At 58.1% G+C, this 23,191-nt stretch overlaps 1 protein-coding gene across 1 annotated transcript; it reads left to right on the forward strand.

The window, feature by feature from the left end:
* The first annotated feature begins 1,297 nt into the window (after window positions 1–1,297).
* Window positions 1,298–23,191, forward strand: WDR18 (WD repeat domain 18). The gene is made up of 10 exons (XM_032786821.2): window positions 1,298–1,525; window positions 3,186–3,296; window positions 7,383–7,516; window positions 9,617–9,758; window positions 10,694–10,837; window positions 11,297–11,361; window positions 13,021–13,145; window positions 18,003–18,169; window positions 21,492–21,560; window positions 21,926–23,191. Exons 1-10 carry the CDS (start codon window positions 1,316–1,318, stop codon window positions 22,055–22,057), a joined length of 1,299 nt encoding a protein of 432 aa, XP_032642712.1. The 5' UTR covers window positions 1,298–1,315; the 3' UTR covers window positions 22,058–23,191.

Below are 23,191 nucleotides of genomic sequence, written 5' to 3' on the forward strand. Positions count from 1 at the left end.
CCACCGAGCCCCGTCGGTTCTGCAACGGTCTCACGTTTAGAGTCTCAGCTGAAAGCCTTGCATGCTCTAAAGGTCCCAGCGTCGTGCACGACACTATCAGACCTCGGCAGGTTCCATTTGCCTTAAGGCCCCGACCAAAATTTCCACCTCCTGCCATTACCACTGTGCATTGTGCTGTGAGCCATGTGGGCTCTGACCCTGCAGTCCACCTGTGGCTGCGTTTCTGTAGGTGTTGAATTTATATATGGCAACAAACCCTCCACTCTGAGACCCATGCTGCCTTCAGAGGACTTGTAAGCTGACGGTTTGTAAAGTATTTCAAAGAGGAATATTATTACACGGGGGAGGCCTTTGTCTTAATTGGCAAGAGAAACCTGATACACGCGAGTGTTGAAACCATTAGGGGAAATTCACTTCCCATCACTTCCACAACTGGCCGCTCTTCATTCCAGGTAAAGGTCACTTGCATCTTCATATGATTTAGCTACAGGGTTTGGCTGAGCGGGCGACCTTTGACCTGTGAAACAAGGCAATGAGCAGTAGCCAATAAATCCTGATGCCTGCAGGGAAAAAAAAGGGGGAGGAAGATTGATTGGCGGGTGGGGGTGGGGAGGAGGCGGATGGAACATTAGCCCCAATGCAGGCAGGAATTCACCAGATCAACTCAGGGGTCCTGGGCTCTCCCTTGTAACAGCAGTGAGTTAGTTACATGCAGGGACCTGCAGGAATCCACCTCTGTGCAGTCCCGGTCCAGCCTTCTGCTGAAATGCCCCCACCCCTTTTATCCAGCCCTGGAAGTTAAGTTTATCAACCCCGACTTGCTCAGCCCAGGGACACCCACCAAGCAAGTCGAATTGGGCAGGTGCAGCATCGACCCCTCCCCTCCCTGAAGGACACCCCTAGTGCTGGGCTGTGCTCCCAGCTGCCTGCAGCACTGGGGGGCGGTGCTCAGGAGGGGACAGCTCCCACCCCAGACTGCTCAGCACCCCAGCGGAGCATTAGGCTTAGCACTGACATGGGAAAAGGAGCAACCCCTTCTGAGCCTGCAGCTGCAGCCCGCGGCCGGAGCGTTGAAATCAGGCTAACAGCAAAAGAGCGCCCCCTGCCGGGGGACCCATCACAGCTGCTGGGTCTCCCATCCTCCGCTGGGACCGGCTGCCTCTTGCTTAGCTTCAAGAGCACGTGGGCGGACGCAGCCCCTTGCGAAGGGAGGCGCCGGAGCCGCGCTTCCTTTTGGTTGCCCGTCGCCTCGTTGGCAAGCGGTGGCCGCTCTTGGTCCGGCGGCGCTCTCGTTGGTTTGGGCGGACCGGAGAAGATGGCGGCGCCCATGGAGGTGGCGCTGGTGACGGACGCCGCCGGGCCGCTGAGCAATTGCTCGGTGTGGGAGCTGCACTCGGGCTCCGCGCTGCCCGGCTACCGGGGCGGCAACAGCGGGGCGCGGGGCCTGGCGCTGCTGGGCGGGGAGCACCTGCTGGGGGCGCAGCTGGGCAAGGGCTACATCAGCGTGTGGGAGCTGCAGAGAAAGGTGCCGCGCCCGCCCCCGTCAGCCCCCCCGGGCCCCGAGGACCCCCCCCAGGGCCCCGTCAGCCCCCCGGCCCCGAGACCCCCCCGGGCCCCGTCAGCCCCCCCCGGCCCCGAGACCCCCGCCCCGAGCCCCCCAGCCGACCCGCCCCGTCACGGCCCCCTCGGGCCCCCATCAGCCCCCCCCGAGACCCCCCCCGGGCCCCCATTGCGCCCCCCCCGAGACCGAACGCCCTGGTCCTCCTCAGCCCCCATTCACCCCAACCCCCACCGGGGCCCCACAAACCCTGAGGCCCCGCCCCCTCTTGCCCCCCCGAGCCCCCCCCCTGAGATCCAGCCCTTCTGGCCCCTTCAGACCACCGAGACGCTGCCTCCCGGCCCCGCTGCCCCGATCAACCCTCCGGGCCCCCCTCAGCCCCCATCAACCCTCTAGACCTCCCCCGGGCCCCCGCCCCCGATTCAACTCCCCTCCGCCCCCGGGCTCCTTGAGCCCCGCCCCTGGGCCCCCCTTCAGCCCCCGGAGCCCCTGCCCCCCGAGGGGGCCCCCCTGCTGCCCCCCCGAGACCCGCCCGCCAATCAACTCCCTCTTTGCCCCCCAGATCCCTTCTGCCACCCCAAGCCCATCCCCGGACCCCCCTAGCCCCCATCAGCCCCCCAGGCCCCCCTCAAACCCCGGAGCTCCCACCCCCCATCAACTCCCCTGCCCCCCAGGGCTCCTTCTGCCCCTGAGACTCACCCCAGGCCCACCTCTGCCCCCCATCAACTTTCTGAGACCCGCCTCCGGGCTCCCCCAGCCCTCCATCATCCTGAGCCCCTGCACCCAGCCCCCTCTGCCCCCCCGGAGAGCCCCCCCCGCCTTCTGATCAGTCCCCTGGAACCCGCCCCCGGATCTCCCCCTGGGAGCCCCTGCCCGGCCGATAACTCTCTTCATCCACCCCAGGAGCCCCGGCCCGCCCCCAGGAGCCCCCCCCGATCAACTCCCTCAGCCCGCCCCTGGACCCCCCTGGATCCCCGCCCCCGATCAATTGTCTCACTCCTCTCAGGCCCGCACCGCAGCCCCCCAGAGCCCTGAGATCCCCGGGGAGCTCCCACCCTTTGAGCAAACTCCCTCAGCCCCCCGCTCACCCCCCTGTGGAGCCCCACCTCGATTGATAACTCCCTCAGCCCCCCCCCTCGGCCCCCATCTTCAGCTCCCCGGAGCCCCTGGGAATTCCCCCCACGGAGCCCACCCTTGATCGAAACTCCCTCAGCCCCCCCCTCCGGCCCCCACGTCGCCCCCCCAGAGCCCCCGCCCCTGATCAACTCCATCAGCCCCTGGGCCCTTTCCTTTTAGCTGAATCTCTCTCCCTTTTGGTAGTTGAAACCAAACCAGCAAAATCCCCAGCAATCTTCTTGCTGGCACAGTTGTAACCACAGTGTGAAGAGAGCCTTTGTCTGTCCTTCATCTTCCTCCTCTGCTCCTTTCTCACCCTTATCCTTCCTCTGTTTCATCTGCGAACTCCAATGGTACAAGCAGAGAAACCAACCATGTATTAAGGACGCACACTAAACATTGAGAGGCTCAGTGAAAATCATTTTCCCCGATCCAAACCCCCCCCCTCCCCCAGTGAATCTCTGCCCACTCCCTGAAGGCTAATGCCCCCCTGCATTCTTTGTACTCCTAGGACCAACTCCAGCAGAAGATCATCTGCCCTGGGCTTGTGACTTGCCTGACAGCTTCTCCTAATGGTCTCTACATCCTGGCAGGCATTGCTGAGAGCATCTATCTGTGGGAGGTAAGAAGTCTGAGGGCTGTTCAGTTAGAAATGAGACCACATATTGGTAAACAACCCGCCTTAAAAAGATGCCACCATTACAGTGAAGCAAGCTCATTCAATAGGCTATTGGACAAAAATAAATATGTTTGCTATAATGAGCATGACTGCGCAGCTTCCGTCTTTCATTTCCCATAGGGGCAAGGATTGTCGGTCGAGGACAACACAGATCACGTTGGCACTTAATAAAGAGAGGACTTCTGGTTGATACTTTGGTTATGTAGGTGATAGCTTCAGGGTGCTTCCTGTTCATGGACTAGACTTGTGTTGTAGGCAAAATGGACACAGCCTGAGTTGTTGAATGCTTTTCATCCAAAATGCTTTATTAATGAAACTCCACAGTCTTCCTGGGATCGGGGGGAGAGGATTACGCCCATTTGTGAGCTAAGACCTAAGACACTGAGTTGGGGGCTTGCTCAAGGTAATACCATGAATCAGTGACAGGGTCTTCAATATATGCCAGGAGTCCTAGCTCCTGCCCTAACCACTAGGCCATGCTCTGCCTCCAAAGGCCAAGGTATGCATTAGCTCAGGAAATGGTTAGTTGAAATATATGGTGGCTTGGGTCCGATTCTTTGTTCTAGGCCTTCTGATCCGTTCATGCCTTTTCACTGGCAATTCACGGCCGTGAAAAAAACAGATGTGCCATGTGTTACGAGCACAGAACTGTCTGCTAAGCTGGGACCCAGCTTGAAAGTTTCACTGAATATTTTTGAGACTTAACTGGGTTTAAAAAAAAATGCATTTAAGCTCCAAGGAGGCACAAGGACTCAGCAATCCTTGAGAGGGAGAAACTGAGGCACATGTTTGTCATATGACCTGAGTTCCAGGGACAGCAGCCGATCCGAGTGCAGAGATTTGTGTATGGTCCAGTTACTGAAAAGTCCCAACCCATTTGTTGTCAGTAATGACACATTTTCTGTGCTCTCTCACTGGCCGAGGACTTTCTAGGCCAGTTCCAAATAATTTAGGAATTCCTCATTCTTTGCTTGTGTGGAAACCCACCATTGTGCAGTTACAAGAAAGTGCCACACGGGGGCAGGGGCTGCCTTCCTAGCAGGGCATTTGAGTTATTGCACATGGCTGTGTGGAGCTGTCAGGTACACTTTGTGGGGTCGTAGCCAGCTGTGTGAGCAGATGTTTTTCCCCCCCCTACCGGTCTGCTCCAGCAGCCTGTTCTTCTGTGTAAGGGGAGAAGGGGGCCCGCCAGGCAGCCCAATGAGAGGGTGCTGGGTCTCATCTCTGGTGAGCACTTTTTTTCCCACTTAATATTTGTATGGGAGGTTAGGGCTGGTGACAGGTGCTGGCTGGCTCTGATCATCCCCAGATCAGAGGGGAGCTTAATTTCCTGTGGCCCATTCCACCTTTGGGCTTAGAGCTGAGGCTACCCAAAGTGGCTGGTAGGAAGTGGTGTGTAGGGACACAGCTTGGGTTTTATTCCCTGCTCTGCCAGTGACTTGCTGGATGACCTTGGCATAGCCTCTCTGTGCCTCAGTTTCCCCATAGGCAAGCAGTATGATCTTCATTTTGCCTGTGTGTGTTAGGAGCTTTGAGATCTTTGAATTAAAAGTTATTTTGGTCCTTAAGTGTTGATGGTTGCAGCGTTTTTTAGTAGTATTTATGCAGGGCACCAAAATGTGCTAAACGCTTCCTAGGGCAAATAAGAAAGAGATGACTTGGTCCCAGCCCCAGAGCTAAACTGCAAAGTGTCTAACTTGTAAAGCTCTCAGTCCCAGGGAGCCTTGTTATTTGAGCAGTTGTATATTTATTTATCAGATTTTGCTTTTAAAATGTGCTCGTGGTACAGTAAAAATAGTAATTCAATCCAAGTGCTGAGTCGGGACTGCTGGGCGCACAGGAACTCCGTGAAAGATGCTGTGAGCTGTGCTTTCTCTGGCTTTATCTACTCAATACTGCCCTTTCCAGCCAGTGCTCTCAAAACACTTTGCACGGACTAACTCCGCCTCACAAACTACTCCCCACTCACAGTAGATAGGAAAGTGTTTTGTCTCATCGCGTAGATGGAGAAACTGAGGCACAGGGAAGGGATTTTACTGAGGCCGCACGGAACCAGAGCTGAGACTGGAACCCAGGAGTCTTGTGCTGTAACAGCGAGTCCATCTAGTCTCCAGTTCATCATGGCTTGGCTTCTTTTTATGCACAAATCTGAAAGCAAGTTGGAAACTGGATCTGTCTCTTCTGTGTGGCTCTCTCCCTGCCAGGCCCTCAGGGAACACTGTTAGCAACCTTTTCTCCCAGACCATCCCAAAGAACTTGACCCTGATGTGCACCCAGCTTGGCTGAAATGCGGCCACCTCTTGGGTGGAACCAAGTCCAGCACAGCAAACAGCAGGGTGGAGGAGCGAAATGTCTGCCAAGGATGCCAGAGGGGCAAGCTGCCATGACAAGTGGACTCTCTAATGTGCAGGCGAAACAAACGGGTCTTGGTTTGTAAGGATGCGTCAGAGAGACCAGAACACAACGGGCTGCGTGGTGCTCAGTTCACCTGCCTTGAAGGGCTGAGCAGGGCGTGGTCCTTCCCGTCCCAGGCAGTATAGCGTTTCACCCCTTATGCTGGGCTATCTACGCCATCCCAGAGAGAGAGGCTAGCCCACGGGTTAGGGCTCTAGTCTGGGTCTTGGGAGATCCAACTTCAGTTCCACCACAGGTTTCCTGCATGACCTTGGGCAAGTCCCTTCTCTTTTCTGTGCCTCAGTTTCCCATCTGTAAAACAGGGTAACAGCAGCACTGCCCTGCTGCACTCTCAGCACATGAAAGATTGTGAGGCAGGTAAGTACCTAGATAGATGGATCCATCCCAGCCCTCTTGACTTGAGTCCTCTGTCATCCAGAGCAGGGCCAGTTCCTCACCTTGTGCCAACCAGCGAAAGCTGAACAATTCAGCCCTGAAGCTGAACAAAACTACTGAGGCCCAGTTTCTTTGAAGTCCTGTTTCCGCCGAGCCCCAGCCAGGGCCTTTCACCTGGACTTAATGAGAGCGAGGTAGTGAAGCGAATATTTCAGCCCAGCAGCTGTCCTCTTTATGTCCCCGGAAAGGTGTTTGTCTGGCATCCCTGGGTGGGCTCGCGGCTCCTCCAGCCTTACGGGTGATTAGCTGTGCCCAGATGAGTTCAGAGAGAATCTGAGCAGGGGGAATTCCTGCCTGATATCCCTTGCCACCCCACAGGACAGGGAACCAGAGTCGGAGTGCAACTTATTCTTTGGGGAACCTAACCCAGAGGGACAGTAATGGTAACTCTGAGATGCACCCTTGCCCCCATCACCTACTGTCTTATGTGCAATAGTCTAATAATCTTGATCAGAAAACACCTCCCTCAGTAGCACTGGTATTTAGATCTCAGGAAAATGAATGTGTGTCTTTTTAGAGGTGTGGCTGTTCTTGGTGGGAACATCCTAGGTCCTCAAATCTCCAACTTCATTGGCAAGAAACCAAGGAGAAAAGCTAGTGGTGGTAGAGCTTGGGAGAATCATATGTTTGTTTCTCTTTCTTTGTATTTTGATCTGCAGCAAAAGAGGCATCCATGTTGATCTACTAACTGACATTAGGTTTCAGAGTCTAGTCCAGCTGAGTTTAACAGGGGACAGTTCTCTAAACTTGTTTCAAGCTGTCTGCAGACACAAGCAGATGTTGCTGTGTCAGTGTACGCTCAGGTGCGTTTTGAATGGTCTCTTCGTAGCCCTGGGGGCGAACAGCTCTTTTGAAGTGACAGGTTAGTTTGGGGAGTGCGGGTGGGCCTCCCAACGTGAAGTACCAGCTCATCGAGCTGCCATGGTCCTGTTCAAGCCCAGAGATGAACTAAGCAAGGTCAGCCGCACACAGATGCTGTTTAGTTCTTTCGTTTACCTGTTGCATCCTGCCTGTGCGCTCCCTGGGGCAGGGACTGGCCTCTTTGCTGCTTTCAGCGGGGTCTTGATGGGGGTTTTTAGATGCTGCTCCAAGGCTAGTAAGGAATGAGAGCTGGAAACCGGGCTCCCGGGGCTGGGAAGGCATGGAGCTTTCCCGTGTTCATTTTCTTTTGTTTTCCAGGTCTCCAGTGGGCACCTCCTCGCCATCCTGAATCGACACTACCAAGACCTCACGTGCCTCTGCTTTACCGATGACAGCAGTCACTTTCTCTCGGGGGGCAAGGACTGCCTGGTCCTGGTGTGGAACCTTTACAGGTAGTGTCACATTGCAGTGGGGGCTGGGGCTCCATCCACCGGTGCTGGGGAGCAGTGGACATTTGGGCTTCTCCCACCTGGGGGCGCTGTCTAGCCCAGTGCAGGAGCGGTGGCTGTGGGGAGCCTCCTGCTGTTGTCTGGCTGCGAAGTAGGAGCAGAGCCAGGTGCTGTTCACTCTCTCCCCAGTGAGGGGTTGGACTTGATTGTTCCGCCAGGGATGTTCTGTCCTTTAAAGCCAAAATATAGAAACCCAGGAGAAGCAGGCAGGAAAACGTCCACGCAGATAAACGGGTTGGATCCACCTCCCTGGCAAAGTGTATTTCCTGCACGCGAGGAAACCGCTTGTGTCAAAGGCCCCTTCCCAAGGAGTACACTCCGTGTAACCAGGCACATGCGGGAACCCCGTGTGTGTGTGTTTGAGTTGGTGTCACGTGGGCTAGGAGTCAGACCTCCAGAGTTCTCTCCCTAGCTCTGAGTGAAGAATGCTGTCCAGTAACGAGGGGGAGGGAGGACTGGGAGGCAGGATGCCTGGGTTCTATTCCTAGTTCTGAGGGGAGCATTGACTAGTGGCTAGATCAGGGGTCTATGGACACTGGAGTCCTGGTTATAGCCCCAGTTCTCCAAGGGAAGCATGCTCTAGTTAGCTACAGCAGGAGAGTGGGAGCCAGGGTTCCTTGGCTCGCTTTCCAGCTCCGGGAGGGGAGTAGGGGCTCCTGGGTTCTGTTCCGAGCTCCCGGAGAAGAGTGTGGTCTAGTGGTAACAGCGGGGAGCTGGGGTGACAGGGTTGTAGTCATCTGTTCTCAGCTGTGCCACTCACCTGCCAGGAACCTTGGGTAAGTCCCTTCACCCCTCTGGTGTCGTGCTTGTCCCTGTCTGCTGAGTGGAGCCACGTGCCAGGTCTGCCCAAGGGAGGGCTGATGTTAAGTCCATGTTTATAAAGTGCTTTGAGATCCTCTGATGAAGGCACTAGAGAAGGGCAAAGGATTCTTATGGCTAATGGACAAAATGCTTCATGTACGGCAGGGAGTGATCCTACCCTGGCTGGAAAGGGGGTGAAGTCCACCAGGAGCGTATAGGAGACCTCTCCCTGCTCTGTGTCAGGGATGCCTGCATTGCTGCTGACTGGCACATCCCCTCCTACTGTGGGCTGGGTCCCACCTGCCCTGTCACAGAGGCAAAGGGGTGTGGCATGCGGTCTGAGCTAGCGCTTGGCAGCTGTGAGTCTCCTGGGCAGGGATGTTAGTAACTAAGTTGTAACTGTGTGCACCAGTCTGACCCTGTGCGGCCGCTGGACATGCAGCATCTGTGCCCGAATCGCCTTTACCTTGGTGCAGATGCTGAGGAGGGGAGGGGTGGGATTGGATGGGGAGAGTAGCAGTCGCTGGTCGCAGGACGGCTTCTGCTGCGCCGAGACCAGGCTGTCATCCCTGAACATCCTAACCCGACCCCATCCTGGGGCATGTGGCAAAATGAGCCTGGCTCCTGCTGTGGCTGCTTTTGGGAGGCAGACAAGCCTAGAACACTGTGGGCACCTGAGTCCGTCCGGGGGGACGGGAAGGAGCTACGCCAGGCTGCACCAGCAGATGCCGGCCCTGCCATTGTCTCGGAGGTGGGGGCTCCTGCCTGTTGATGTCTCCACGAAGTGGCGCAAGTGGGATGAGACCACGGCTGAGACATTTCAGAGCCGGGGACAATCGTAAGCTCTGATCCTGGTCTCCTTGGTGGGGTCGAATAGCGTCTCCACGATGCTGAGCTTGCTCTTGCGGAGAGTCATTCCCTTCCCCGGCTCCCACAAGCATCCCCGTAGGACCTCTCGGCCAACAGGGAACTGGCCTGGCTCCTTTTGGAAACTGTCATTGGCTTAATCAGCTGGAGGGGGTGCTACTCCTTTGCCCCAGTGCAAAGTGAGCCCTCATCCCAGGCCCCTCTGCAGCCTGGCTTCCCAGGTGTTGGCAGCTGGGCCTTCACTTTCCCCCCGGCTGCATTGCTGCTCCCTGGAGCTTGCATCCCCACCGCAGCCCTTGCTCCCTTGCATGGCAGCTGCGCTGTCCCTGCTGCATTAACCCCCCCACACACGCACTCTGTTCTTCCCCGTGGCAGCACCCTGCAGGTGGAGCACTCCCAGATCCCGGAGCCCCGCCACGTGTGGTCTCGACACAGCCTGCCCATTACAGACCTGTGCTGCGGCTTCGGAGGCCCCCTGGCACGAGCGGCCACTGCCTCTCTCGACCAGACAGTGAAGGTAAGGGCTGGATTTGGCAGCTCCGGAGTCCCAGCCTGTGGTTTCAGCACTGCTGGCCAGATGAACAGGGCATGCGCGGCTCCCAAAGGGTTAAGCTCTAGCCTCTCTCCAGCTGAGCCGCCGGGTGCTGTTTGCAGTCAATTCAGGTCCTTGGTGCTCTCTCCAGTGACTCAGACCTGCCAGTCCTAATGGAGTTTCTCCTCCAAACGTTAGCAGCTATTCTGGAGGTGCCTGGTTAGAATCCTCTGAGTCGTACCCAGCTGGCAATCCCTCCATCCAGCAGGAGCACCGAGCCGTGCAGGCTGCAGTATGGGGACATTAAAATATTCCAGTGGGTCCCCAGGAGGGGAAACTGCCAGGGGATATGATCCCCGTTTTACAGGCGGGGAGGCAGAGAGAAATTAAGGGGCTTGTCCAGCCATGCAGTGAGGCCATGATGCAGCTGGGACACCCAGACTTGTGATCTGACCACTAAGCAATGCTCCCCCTCTTGGACTGTGAGCTCTGGGGAGAATGAAAAGCATCCAGGAATGGGGAGATGGCTCTAGAGCCTAGATAAAAGAAGGGAGTCTGGACTGATCAGGCGGCTTAATTGGAAGTGGATGAAGGGAGGGGGGCGGAGGGAATGCAGGAGGCTGGGGTAACCCTCCTGTGTTGAGCAGCGTTGGTTCCCATCTGTATCCTGGAGGCAGTGTCGTCTAGTGAGGAGAACAGGGCTGGTCAGGACTCCTTGCTTTGACCTGGGCTGGTGAGTCTGTGCCTGAGTTTCCCCATCTGTAGCCTGGGGTGATGCTGCTGCTCCTCCTTTCCAGGCAGGTTAGTGAATGCTGGTGAAGTGCTGCGAGCCCCCCTGCTGGAAGGTGCTAAGGAAGGGCAACATGTTCTAATGCTGTTCCTAAACAATTAATTAATCCTTTTGTCCCCTTCCCCCCCAGCTCTGGGAAATCTCCTCTGGAGAGCTCCTGCTCTCTGTCCTCTTCGATGTGGGCATCATGGCAGTGACCCTTGACCTCTCCGAGTATCACATGTTCTGTGGCGGCATGGACGGCTCCATCTTTCAGGTCGACCTCTGTGCCTGGGTGAGTGATCTGGGAGGGGCCCACTGGGTGGCGGGTGTCCTGCCGGGTATGTGTCCCAGTGCGGATGTCCGTCTGCTGGACCCCCTCCCTGCTGCAGAAGAGAGTGCGTCCCTTCACCTCCACTTCCCGGGCTCGGACTCTGCCAGCCTTGCGAGGGGGCGAACTCTGATTAAGGGGACAATGGAGCGAAGACTGCTTCGTCTCCACTGCTCGGCTGCCTGTCCCGGGCGGTAACCCCGGGCGATGCTGCGCTGTGTTGGGATGGTTGCCGTCCCAACACAGGATTGCAACAACGCGGGGCTACTTTGGTGTCAGGCCTGGGAGGGGTTCACAGACAGCTCTGTCTCTGTCCTGCTCTCCCCTTGAGCAGAGCTCCAGGGAGGCGCTTGCAGTTCTGCAGAGGAAAAGGAGCCAAGTTGATTCTCCTTTTAATTCTCTCTCCTTCCTTGGCTCTCGCAGCCTGTTCAGAGAGACCGAGCCTTCCACTCGGAGCGGGAGAACGGGAAGATCTTCAAGGGACACAGGTGAGGCATGGCTCTTACAGCTGCTCTGTCTCTAATAGCACCGCACTCCCAGCACCAGGTCACTCCAGTGATGTTACGCTGCCACCTCCTCTTCCCTCAATGGCTCATAGGAGCCGGAAGCAGCAGCTCTGCAACCTCCACGCACCGAGCTGAATTCCAGATGAGAAATAACCCACAGAAGGGCGGTTGTACCGCAGCCATTCGCCCCCACTGCTCATGGGAGCAGGAGAGTCTAGTGGTGCAGAGAGAGAGGATTGCAAGTCAGGGCACCGGGTTCTGTGCCCAGTTCTGCAGGGGAGTGTGATTCAGTGGCTAGCACAGAGGACCTGGAACGAGGGCCTCGTGGATTTTATTCCCAGCTCTGGGAGGCCTGTGGCCTAGTGTTCAGACAGCAGAGGGGAACAGGCATTCTGGACTCCTGGGCTGGGAGGGGAGTTTCTCAGTGGTTAGAGCGGGGCTCGGGGAGGAGTTGGGCCATGTGGGTTCTGTTCCCACAAGCAGAGAGGTACGGCACATGTCGTGCCAGCCATAAGCACCGACTTCCCCTATTTCCCGTGGGTGTTTGACCTCCTCTCTGCCCCGGCCCCTTCCCTAAGGCCCCACCCCCATTCCAGTCCTTTTCCCCCAAAGGCCCCACCCCAACTCCGTCCCCTCCCTGCCAATATTCCAACTGCTTCCCCAAATCCCCACTCCAGCCCTGCCTCTTCCTCGCCTCCTCCCCTGAGCACGCCACATCCCCGCTCCTCCCGGAGCGTGCTAATGCTGCCAAACAGCTGTTCGGTGGCAGCCAGGTAGGAAGCGCTGGGAGGTAGGTGGAGGAGCAGGAACGTCGCACACTCAGGGGAGGAGGGAGCGGGGAGCTTGGCTGCTGGTGGGTGCAGAGCACCCACTAACTTTTCCCCATGGGTGCTCCAGCCCCGAAGCACCCACAGAGTCACTGCCTATGGTGCCAGCTCCATGATTTTTGTTGTTAAACCAAGTCCCTGCACAGTTGTGATCTAAAGAGCCAGGTGGGTCCAGGGTACCTGTCCTGTTGGGACTGGCACCACCACTGAACCCCTCCGATGGAGGAGAAGAGGCCGAGAGCAGCTGGGGGAGAAGAGGAGGTGGAGCACAGAGGGACTGGGCAGGGCATGTCAGGGAATGAAGGTGGAGCCTCAGCAACCCCAGGGTCTGCAGTGAATGATGGGTGTGCATTGGGGTGTACGGCAGAGGGGCGCCCGTCAGTGCTGCTCCCCTCCTGAGTCAGCAGCTGACTAGTGACCTCCCCTTTCTTTCCATGCTTGTGTCCCAGCAAGGCCTTGGAGTCTCAGGGAATCCCCCCCAGTGCCCTGCGGTGACCCCAGGGAAGAAAGCCGGATGCTGGTCTGTCTGGCCCACTCCTTGCATTAGCCAGAGCGCGGAACTAGGAGGCACCTTGACGTGCTTCCAACCCCAGGACAGGGGAGCTTGAATCCTGCTGTTGGCTGCAAGGCCAGCCCACCTACGGGGAGTGGAGGTGACCAGCCAGTGGGGTGCCCTGTGTGTCTCCCTCCTAACCTCCAGGCCAGTCCCCGCATGCCACTGTGTCTCCATAACCCACTGGCCACAGCCACGAGCACGGGGCAGCGCAGCCACTCAAGCCCTCGTGGTCTCTCACTGCTGTCCCTCTGTCCACAGGAACCAGGTGACGTGTCTGTCCGTCTCCACGGATGGCAGCCTGCTGCTCTCCGGCTCGCATGATGAAACAGTCCGGCTGTGGGACATCCAGAGCAAGCAGTGCCTGCGGACAGTGAATCACAAAGGTAAGCGGGACTCTGCTCACCCCTCCCTCTCCGCCATGCGACCCTGCAGAGCATAGCAAAGAGATCCAGGAGCAAATGGCTTGCGCTGGTTTTCCCTGTGTGAGACAGTTTGAGCTGAACCCTCAGCCTCCTGCTGTGGGGCTAGGGGTGGCTTAACCCCCTTGCTCCCCTGGCGAGTTTACAGCTGGAGAGAGGCACCTGCAGCTGGGCTACAGGAATCAGATAGGGGAGGGAAGGAGTAATGTTTTCCAAGCTCTGCCTACAAAATAAGCTCCGCCCACAAGGGGTGCCTCTCGCAGCTGCTTTTGCCAATGTTGAGAACATGCAGATCCGTGGGCTTCTTGGGCCAGGCTGCGGATTCACCTGGGGGCTCCGTGGTGAGGCTTTCATGCCCTACTGGAGCAGCAGATGGGTTGCTGCATGGCAAGGCTTTGACTGGGTTCTTACTGTCCATCTGCTCCAGCGTCAGCCAAGTGCCTGGGAGGATGCTAATGCCCAGGGGTTTTGTACTGGGACGTGGCTAGAGAAGGCGGCATCTCCCCTCCCTCTGCCTTCTTGAGGGGGTGTGGGTGTCCGAGTCCCGCAGCCTTGCTCCACGTTGCCATCGTCTCTTACTGCTTGTCTCCATGCTCTCGGGGGAGGCAGCGGCATGAGGGGATGGGCAGGAGGGTGACCTGGGCCCAACAGATTCACTTCACTTAGCAGCCTCAGCACAGCATGACACACCGGAGCCTGTGCCAGCCCAGGCTGTTTAGATGGACCTGTTGCTAGCAGGCTGGTGTGTGTGGGGGGGAAATCACCATTCACACCTATGCACACAAGGATTCCCCTCCTAGCTAGCCGGCCCCCATCACCTGTAGCCCTGCTTGATAATACAGCCCCAGGTCAGTTGTTGAAACCACACGGGCCGCTGAAGTACCATCGATGGTGAATAACAGCAGGGCTTTGATTTCCTGCTTCATCTGGATCCCATGCAGGACGCGAAGTCGGATTGTTCCCCCGGTCCCAGCTAGAGCGGGGTGGGTGGACTGTGTGCGAGAGGGTTAATTGTCACATGCCTCGGACGCTGTGGAAGTGCAGCCTGCTACAGTTCCATGGCTTGAAGGGGCAGCTGCTGCCACTCCTTTTAAGCAGCGTCTCCCATGCCTGGGGCAGCTGGGTCTAGTGAGAGGGGCTCAGAGATACCAGATGTAGCCTGCTCGCCCCTGTTGCAGCTCCCACCCCTGAGGGCACCGGGAATGATGGGCTGAGGCTGGCAGGAACCAGGCTGGCCCCTGCTATTCCTAGCCCGACCCGCAGTGGCTCCCCTTTCCAGCGTTCCCACGCACCCACCCCGTCAAAGAGTCTTCAGCCTGGATAAAGGGGAGACCCCAGCTGATGAGCATTTAATGCAGGGAGCACTGCCGCCCCACCTGGACGCTCTCCTCATATATCTTCCCAGGAGACGGCCCGAGTGAGCTTGCCGTGCCACGGAAAGGCCGGGATTCACCGCTACATGTCCCGGAGCTGTGGGACTTTCCAGTGGTCTCTCCCTCCCCTTCCCTGATCACTGCCATCCCTCAGCCCAGAGGGCGCCAGGAGCCAGCTCCATCCTATAAACCGGTGCTCTGCCCCTGTGGTCCTGCAGCCTGTCCGTGAGGGGTAGAGACGACCACGGGCCTGGCTGACATTCTGGTGACCTACAGGCTAGAGCAGCCGGGAGAATGATGCTCTCTCTGCAGAGGGCAGGAGAGAGCTGCCCCCAGGCCCGGAGGGAGAGTGAAGTACAAGAGACAAACCCCAGAGGAGGCCAGAAATAGATCCAAGGAATCAGAGGGCAGCGTGATGCTGAGGCTCCCAGCTGGAGATGACCAAGGGTGTTATGCCAATAGCTTGCATGGGGCAAAGGGGCCTTTCCTGCAAGGTTTGCTCTTCCGTGGCAGGCTGGGAGGGGAGCCTGTCAGCGCGGGTGGACGGATGGACTCTGAGGAGCTGGTGCTAGCTGCTGTTGAGTGATGAGCTGTGACTCCGGGCGGGGATACCCAGCAGGGCTCCCCGGTCACTGAGCCGGTGACTTAGCATTCGCTCAACACACATGCTGGTGGGCAAGCCGGGGGAGCAGCGTCAAATCTGGAGAAACATCCATGAGCGACCTTCGTCCTGACAGGCCCGGGAGGTGGAATTTGGGCTCCGCCCAGGACGAGAGCAGAGGAGTTTCCAGTGGAGAAAGCAGGCAGCGTGATGGAGTGGGGAGGGTGGCAGACTAGGAGCCGGGTCTCCTGAGTTCTGTTCCCAGTGCGACCACTGACTCCCTTTGCAACCTTGGACAAGTCACGTCCCCGCCCAGTGCCTCAGTTTCCCCATCTGTAAAGGGGTGGAGCGAATGGTGCTGCTCCATCTTTGTGAAGCACTTTGAGATCTGATGAGGGGGCAGCCATGAGGCTAAAGCACTGAGCTGGGGCTCTGGAGACTCTGACCTGGGTTAGGGCCTCCGGGTATTAGGAAGTCGGAGGGAGTGTTCTGGTAAGTCATCTCGTTTGTGGTTACTCGACTGAGTCCCTGTGGCCACATTGGCAGGCAGCCGCTCACTGGCCAATAGCTGATTCATCCGTTACGAAACGCTTCTGGGAAGGTGTCTCCTTCTCCTTCCATGCAGCTGCCAGGCTCTGCAGCAGTCTGGCACGCTGGCAGGGAACAGGGACTGGGCTCAGCGCCGGAGCTTTGGGATAATTTATGGCGGCTCTGGGGATTTGTGGTCTCTCTGCACTCCTTGCTAATTGCCTTCCTGAGAAGGTGCCTGACCTGTTGGGGACCCTGGGGCTAATCTAATGGATGCTTTCAAAGTTTGTCAGCTTGGGGCTAGGGGAGCAACATTTTAAACAAAGGATCATCGTGGCAGTGGGTGGTTTTGGAGAGCAGCCCTTGGCTAGGGGAGGCCTGCTTCTGAGCTGGAGAGGCAAGGCCTTTAACTGTCCTGCTGTGTCTACCACAGCGCTGCTGGGTATGCTGTCTCCCCCCTTCCCCGTGTGGGGTACCTAGGGCCAGTCCTGTCCGGGGGGACACACCAAGCTTGTTTTTAATTGGCCACCACTGTGCTGTTCTGGCCACGCACCCGACCCCCCTCTCCCCACCCCTCTAGATGAGTGGCGTTTGGATGCTGCAGCTGCTTGCACCTGTTACTCCAAAACATATGGGAGCCCTCTGAGCTGGGGAGGCAGAATTTGTGTGTTGAATGGGGAGGGGAGTGTTGGGGCAGGAGGACTGATGGAAACCAGTTGCCCGTGTGGGTAAAAGCAGTAATTAAAGTGCTCATTAACTCTGCCAGATGAGCGGATGACAGATCGTGCCTGCGAGGTGCAGGCCGGTGATTGATAGCTCGCTTTGCAGAGGACAGCCAGCCCGCTGCGCTCTGCTGCACCCAGGCAGCCTCCTCCCAGCTGCACACCCTGCTCTGGCGCCCGTGGGGGAGAGGCGATGGGGTGCTCTTTTCAGGGGGAGCCACTACCCATCTGCAAAGGGATCTTGCACCTGCAAGGCCTGGCACTCCGGGAGGGCAGGGGAGAATGGGTGGGGGGAGGGTATTCCCCGCCCCCCCGATTTTTGGTATCCCCAAGTTACTTGCAGAAAGGCTAAAGTGTGTCCAGGCTTTGTTCTTTGTCTACATTGTACATCACAGCAAAGTACTGACGCTAGCCTGGGCTTTACTTCTTTAACTTCCCCGACCCAAGCTTTTCCAGGGGCCTAGCAAGGCCCTGACTCCTGGCAGGTTGCTTGGTTTTTAAATAGCGACCACTAGGGGCCCCAAAAGGCCCCCTTCCCTGCCCCTCCCCCCGCGGAAGGGGACCATAGATCTGGCACTGCTGGCAGGAAGGCTTGGAGTGGGTGGAAGGAAAGTGCACCCTGAGCCTTGGCTCCTGCAGCCCCACGTGGATTCGGGCGGGGTGGGCACTGGTCACTTCCGGGAGGGGACCCCAATTTCCCAGGGAAGAGGCTGGCAGGGCTGAGCTGTGTGCAGCAGCCGAGGGAAGCAAATCAGGGGTCTGCTTGTGGGGAGGGATGGGACTTCCCTCCATGTCCTGGCGGGTTTTGGAAGCTCATCTAGTTCATTTGTGAAATTGCCGTGGATGTTCAGGGGTCCTGCATGGCGGGGTGGAAGGTGCACGGGGGGGGGGCAGGGTCACTCGCCAACCTTCCCCCTCCCCCAGCCTGTTCTCTTCTCCCCTCAAGTGTCGGCATTGCAGTTTCTGTAACCCCATAACCTCCAGCTGCTGAGGCCTGGGCGCCTCTCCCTGGCACAAGCTCCAGTTCCAGACAGAGGCCACCCCCTGCTTTCTTCTCCAGTTTTGGGGGGCACAAGCCCCCCCCATCCCTGTCACACCATCAGCTGTCTCCCCAAAGCAGGAGAGTCCCCAAGCACTTCCAGCCTCCTTTCAGTGAGCCAAACCCCTCAGCACCTGGAGTGCTTCCCTGGGCTTTGTGAAAGGCTGAGGCCACTCTGTCCCCCTGTGGGGCCGTCCAGCACCGCCTCCACTATCTAATTTCCCAAAGCACCCTAACCTCGGACTCTGCCCCACGCGTTGCCTCAAGCAGGCCCCCCGAGTCCTGCGTCTGACACCTTTGAGTCACTAAGGTCGCTCCCCAGGCCTGATCAGCTTGTAGTTGGGGGTTGTTTTTATGGCTTGGAACCCAGGAGTCCCGACTCTCTGTCCCCCTGGCTGCTCTAAGCACAAAGCTACACTCCCTGCCAGAGCCAGGAAGGGATCCCAGGAGTCCTGGCTGCCACACGGCCCTTCCTTTCATGTCCTGGGCTGCCCAGGTGACCCCTGAGCGTCTGCACTGTGTAAACCTGACCGGCTCGTCCTTTTTCTTCATCCCCAGGCCCGGTGACAAATGCCTTCATCACGCTGGCCCCAGCCAACATGTTCAACCCAGACAGCAAGCCCGGTGTGCCTCTGCCCAAATTCAGCAAACACCTGCACGGGACCGAGAGCAGCGAGGATCAAGGAGCCGAGGGGGTGACGCTGCGCCTCGGCCTCCACCAACAGGTAGGAGCAAACGGTGCCAGCATCTGAGCTGGGCCTGGGGGGCGCGGGTGATGGATGTTGATCCTTCCGGCCAGAGCAGAGGCAGGGGGCTGGTCCCTGCTGATCTGATGCTGACGAGGTGGGCAGAGAGACCTGATGGACACCCAGTTTACAGAATACCATACTCCTGTGTAGTGTATGAGAACGGCTTGAAACCCCAGCCTCACGGCCAGCACCCCTGGGACTGGCCAGTCGGTAAATCGGGCTGATCTAGAGGTTAGAGCAAGGGGGACTGGGAGTTAGGCCTCCAGGCTTGTATTCCTGGCTCTGGGAGGGGAGTGAGTTTCTAGTGGTTAGAGCAGTGGCAGGGGGACTGGACTCTTGGGTTCTATCCCCAGAGGTGTAGGGACGTCTCTGCTGAGGATCTTGCTCTGGCAGCCTGTCCCAGGAACAAGCCCTGGAGCTCCCATCCACCTGCCCTGCGAGATGCCCCCTTTCTCATGTAGAATGAAGGAGCCCAGCAGCTCTGCCCTACCCCTCCTTCTCTGCAGGCCTTGGCTGAAGGTTCTTTGCTGTCCCCAGATGTCCTAACGAATTGCTGGCTTTGAAGGGGTTTCTAATTAACTGATTGTGACTGAGAAGCTGGAGCTCCTTCCCGCGAGGGGAATTAGAGAACAGTTTCTCTTGCTCTTGCACCCGCAGAAAGGGCTTAATTAGCACTGTGCCCTCTGGCGAAGGAGATGGGGGTGTTTGATAGACAGTGTGAGCGGACAAGGGATCCAGGAACGATCCAGGGCCGCGCTGTTCTGCAGGGGGCTAGGAAGCCTCAATCCTCCAGTGAGGCTGAACAGTTTGTGTCGCCTGCTCCCTGCGATGCTTTATCCATCTGCTATAACAGTTCAGGTTCTGTGAACCCATGGGCCGTCGGGGCTTAGCACACACGCTGTGATTGCACCGGGCAGTAGCAGGTTTTCAGGAGGGAAGAGAAGAAAAGGGGCCCGACCTCTGCAGTGCCAGCGTCGGTCCCCTTTCCCCCAGCCACACCTCTGCACAGTCGCGTCACCAAGGGCGGTCGAGATCCTTACTTCCCAGTTTGTTACAGTCGCCGGTTGGAGCCGCAGCGCTCTGTGGAATCTGCCACCATGGTGATCTCGTCCGATCCCCAAAGCTTGTCATGCAGGGAAGGGTGAGCAGCTAGCAAGGGTGAAAAATCGAGACGGGGTGGGGAGTAATAGGCGCCTGTATAAGATAAAGCCCCAAATCTTGGGGCTGTTCTGTAAAATTGGGACATCTAGTCACCCCAAAGCAGAGTCGTGCCAGGTCGGTAACTGTATGAGCGATGCCAAGTGCTGCAGGACCGGGTGGTGACGGGTTGGCTTCCCTCTGTCAGCACTGGCCTCGGTGCCCCAGCACATTAGGGGGCACGGGGCTGCTGGGAGCAGGGTGGGGGTGGCGTCCCTTGGACTCTGTGCTGACCTCAGTGCCTCAGCCTAGCACTGGGGGGCGCCGTGCTGCTGGGAGCTGTGTGGGTGACCCGGTCAGAGGTGCTCTCCCTTTGACATCAGCGCTGCCCCTCTGCCCTAGCAGAGTGCTAAGAGGTGCTGTGATGCAGGGGGCTCAGTTGGGGGCGCTCTTACCACTGGTCACTGCCAGCCCTATGCCCCAGCACGGAGCTGTCTGCAGCGACTGATGTAAGCCGAGGTCCTGAGGGCCAGTGCTCTTTGCACACAGTTTAAGGCCGCAAGGGACCATCTGCTCCTCTAGTCAGAGCTCCTGCATAGCACAGACCGGTCAGTTTCACCCAAATGCTCCTACGCCGAGCATGGGGACTTCAGTTTAACTGAGGCACATGCGTGCCCAGGAGCCCTAAACGGTAACGTCCGGGGGCAGGGAGTAGGCGAGACCAAGGCGGCCCATGGCTCCTGTTCCGGCAAGGAACTGATTTGGTGAAACATCCAGAGGACCCAGCAGGCCCTTCATTCCCATGGGTGCTTTCCACAAGAGTCTGAGCGCCCTCCTCTCTGCCCTGGCCATGCCTACGTGCAGCTAAATTAATGCCGCCTCCCTACGACTCCCCTTGCGGTGCTCACTGGGACAATAATCTTTCCTTCCTGCCTTCCGCTGTCACGCGGGGAGGTTCACGCTGCACCTGGTCATGCTTCAGCACTGGGGATTGGTGCCCGGCTGGGGGCCGCACACAGTGCTGCAGGGATGTGTACTAGTAACAGTCGGACTCATTATGTGCCCCCTTCGCTCCCCTGTCCCGCCTCTGCTCGTTCCTCTCCCCCCAGCAGCCTACCCCAGCCCCCGTGTGTGTTCGTTTGGGCAGCGGGGAGCAACGCGAGCCCTGCTGGGCTGGAGACCTCTGCCTCGCCGGCAGCTCTTCTCTGTCCCTCCTGCAGCCCTGCACACCCGCAGAGGTCAAGGCTAGGTGCTGGCAGTGCGGCATCCCCTGCAGCTCTGCTCGGCAAAGGCAACTTGTGCCTGGTTGTAATTGCCCTCCGCAGTCCTTCCCTCGCTCCTCTCCCAGCCTGCAGCTGCACAACGGCCCTGTGCCTGCGTGGAGACCGGGGACCTGAGGCATGCAGCCTGCCTTTCAGAGCCTGGAGGGGCCTGACTCCCAGGGAAGTCAGCTGAGCACCTTTGCAAACCAGGCTGCTCGTGACTAGCCCAAGTCACACAGGAAGTCAGTGGCAGAGCTGGGAAATCCCTTGCTCTAACCAGTTGGCCATTGCATACTCCCTCCTTTCCCCCCAGTGTCTCCCAGCTCCACTGCATCACTGGGATTTGCTGTCGCAAACTCCAGCTCAGCTCTCTGACCTTTAACCACCTCCCTGGTCTTTCTGTGGGGGAAGAGCAGTTCTCATGCTGGACAGGAAAGTGGTGTGTAAAACCTGACCTCTGGCCTCTCCCTAACCTGTGAGCAGCAGTGTAGCCAGGCTCCAGAGCACAATTTGGAAGGCGTTGGGAGCCACAGGTCCTCAAGGAATAGAAGGGAGGACCAGGAACTGGAGCACCATCCTGCTTCTCATCTCGGGGATGTACCAAGGGGAATGCACCAGGGCAGGGGCGGTGGGTGGGGAGAAGGGGGAGTGGGCATTGTTCAGCTGATGGTGGAGTGAGGAGGAGAGATCTCGTCTGTAGTGCTAGCATCTCCTTTTGGAAATGAGAATCGTGGCTGCAGCCCATGTGCACAAGGTCCCAGATGAGCCCATCCAGCTCGGCCAGGTGCTAGCGGCGCTGGGACAGTCTCTGGGCGCTGCAGGGTCCCGCAGTGGGTTTTGGGAACGGTAAGACAATGGACTCATGGCCTCACTGACCCCTCCGATGTGTTTCCTTGCAGGGGGCTGGGGAGAGCTACTTGGAAAAGGCTGACCGGTTGTACTCGCAGATGTGCTTGACCAGGGAAAAGGTGAGTCCCACACACACCCCTGGGGGCCCCAGCAGGGCTCAGCGAGGGTTGGCAGTGGAGGGTGGTCTGAAAGGGGGGCACTTCCTTCCAGGCACACAGGGTCCCCCTGGAAGCAGGGTGCTACCTAAGGCTTCCAGGAAGGTCTGTTAAACGCGCTCCCCAAAACTTGGGAACCCTCCCAGCACAGGATTAGGGGGTGACTCAAGCTGAGAGGCTTCAGGGCAGGGAACCTGGGATGAGAGGGTAGAAAAGAAGAGGTTTGGGGAGTTACTGTCATCTTCGGGAGACCCTGGTTTCTTTGTCCCCCTCGGGCCAGGGGAGTCGAGCCCCCTCCTCCAAGCCCTCTCTGCTACCTCTCCCTGCAGAACCTGATGGGAGACCAGGAGCAGCTGAAGATCCAAGTGACAGAGCTGGAGGATGAAGTCAGCACGCTCAGGAAGATCAATAAGAACCTCTTTGACTTCTCTGCCCGCATCATCACTAAGTCAGCCAAATGAGCGCTCATCCCGAGCCCTCGCGCGCCCCCGCCCAGCCCTGCAGAGCTCTCGGCGGGGGGGCGGCTACCCGCCCGGCGCCGGTGCCCATGGACGCGTGAGCCCTGCAGTGCACATGGCCTTGCGACCTCCCATGGAAATCCACAGCACACGCCAAGCAACCGGGCATCCACATGCAGACTCAGCCACCCAACAGCTGGGCACATGTAGGCAGGACACTGCATGTGCCGTCAGACACGCTTTGTACACGCAGTCCCCCATGACCGTTTTCACTCGCAGCTGTCTGCACGCATCGGTGTACGCAGGGGAAGTGCGGTGGGATCTCCTGCAGCGTTCTGGACTGAGGGCGCCGGGCACATGGGAGGCCAGACTGGTACGAAGGGAGATGCTCAAGGGCACTGTTACCAGGTTGGGGGCAGAGGGGTGGCAGATACAGGGGGACACCCCCCTTCTCTTCCCTGGCCTCCCCTTTTCCGTACTCTGCCATGGTGCACGGACAGAGCAACAGGTGCTTCTTTTGTCTCTTAACACCCTGGAGTGGGGGAGGCGATTTTGTGTCGTCCCCCCCCCCGCTCCCCGAGCAGAGATGCTGCTGCTTGGCCCTGAATCCTCTGCACTAAACCAACTGGCTGGGGGGCAGGCTTGGAATTTCCCATCAGGGCCAAATCTGGGCCTGACGGTCACAGAGCCTGAGCCAGCGGGACACTGCCACCTGCTGGAAGCCCGAGTCCTCTCTCTCCGCCCCCGCCTGTTCAGCTGGCTCGTTTAGTGTGCAGGAGGGAGGGAAGTAGCTTTCTGTCCAAGTGCGGGGGGGTCTATGGGGCGGGGTGGGGGGTTACATCCCTGCTTCCATGTTGGTGGGGTATTTCAGGGCATGAGATTAACCCTTGGTGGGAGGTGCATTGGGTGCTGCATGGGTTACACATACAGTCGCCTATGTTGGAGCCGCTGAGTCAAACTAGGTCCCAGCCTGGGAGGTTGCTCTGTCTTCTTATCATTCTGGATCCAGTACCTTTGTTCTCAGACTGTTTTCTTGGGAATTTCCCTTTGGACTCTGTCTCCTTTCGTATCATGTGTTGTGGCATTTGGTTTAATTTGGGGGGTGGGGGGTTTACATAAAAATTGGTTTTATAGTGA

This window comes from Chelonoidis abingdonii, chromosome 11 (genome assembly GCF_003597395.2).
Source record: "Chelonoidis abingdonii isolate Lonesome George chromosome 11, CheloAbing_2.0, whole genome shotgun sequence".
In the NCBI taxonomy this organism is placed as follows: Eukaryota; Metazoa; Chordata; order Testudines; family Testudinidae; genus Chelonoidis; species Chelonoidis abingdonii.

Bases quoted from the DNA above. Each gene is read 5' to 3' on its own strand.
- WDR18 (XM_032786821.2), top strand. From the start codon at position 1,316: ATGGCGGCGCCCATGGAGGTGGCGCTGGTGACGGACGCCGCCGGGCCG. The intron at 10,838-11,296 runs GTGAGTGATCTG...TGGCTCTCGCAG, and splicing joins AGGTCGACCTCTGTGCCTGG to CCTGTTCAGAGAGACCGAGC. The intron at 11,362-13,020 runs GTGAGGCATGGC...CTCTGTCCACAG, and splicing joins AAGATCTTCAAGGGACACAG to GAACCAGGTGACGTGTCTGT.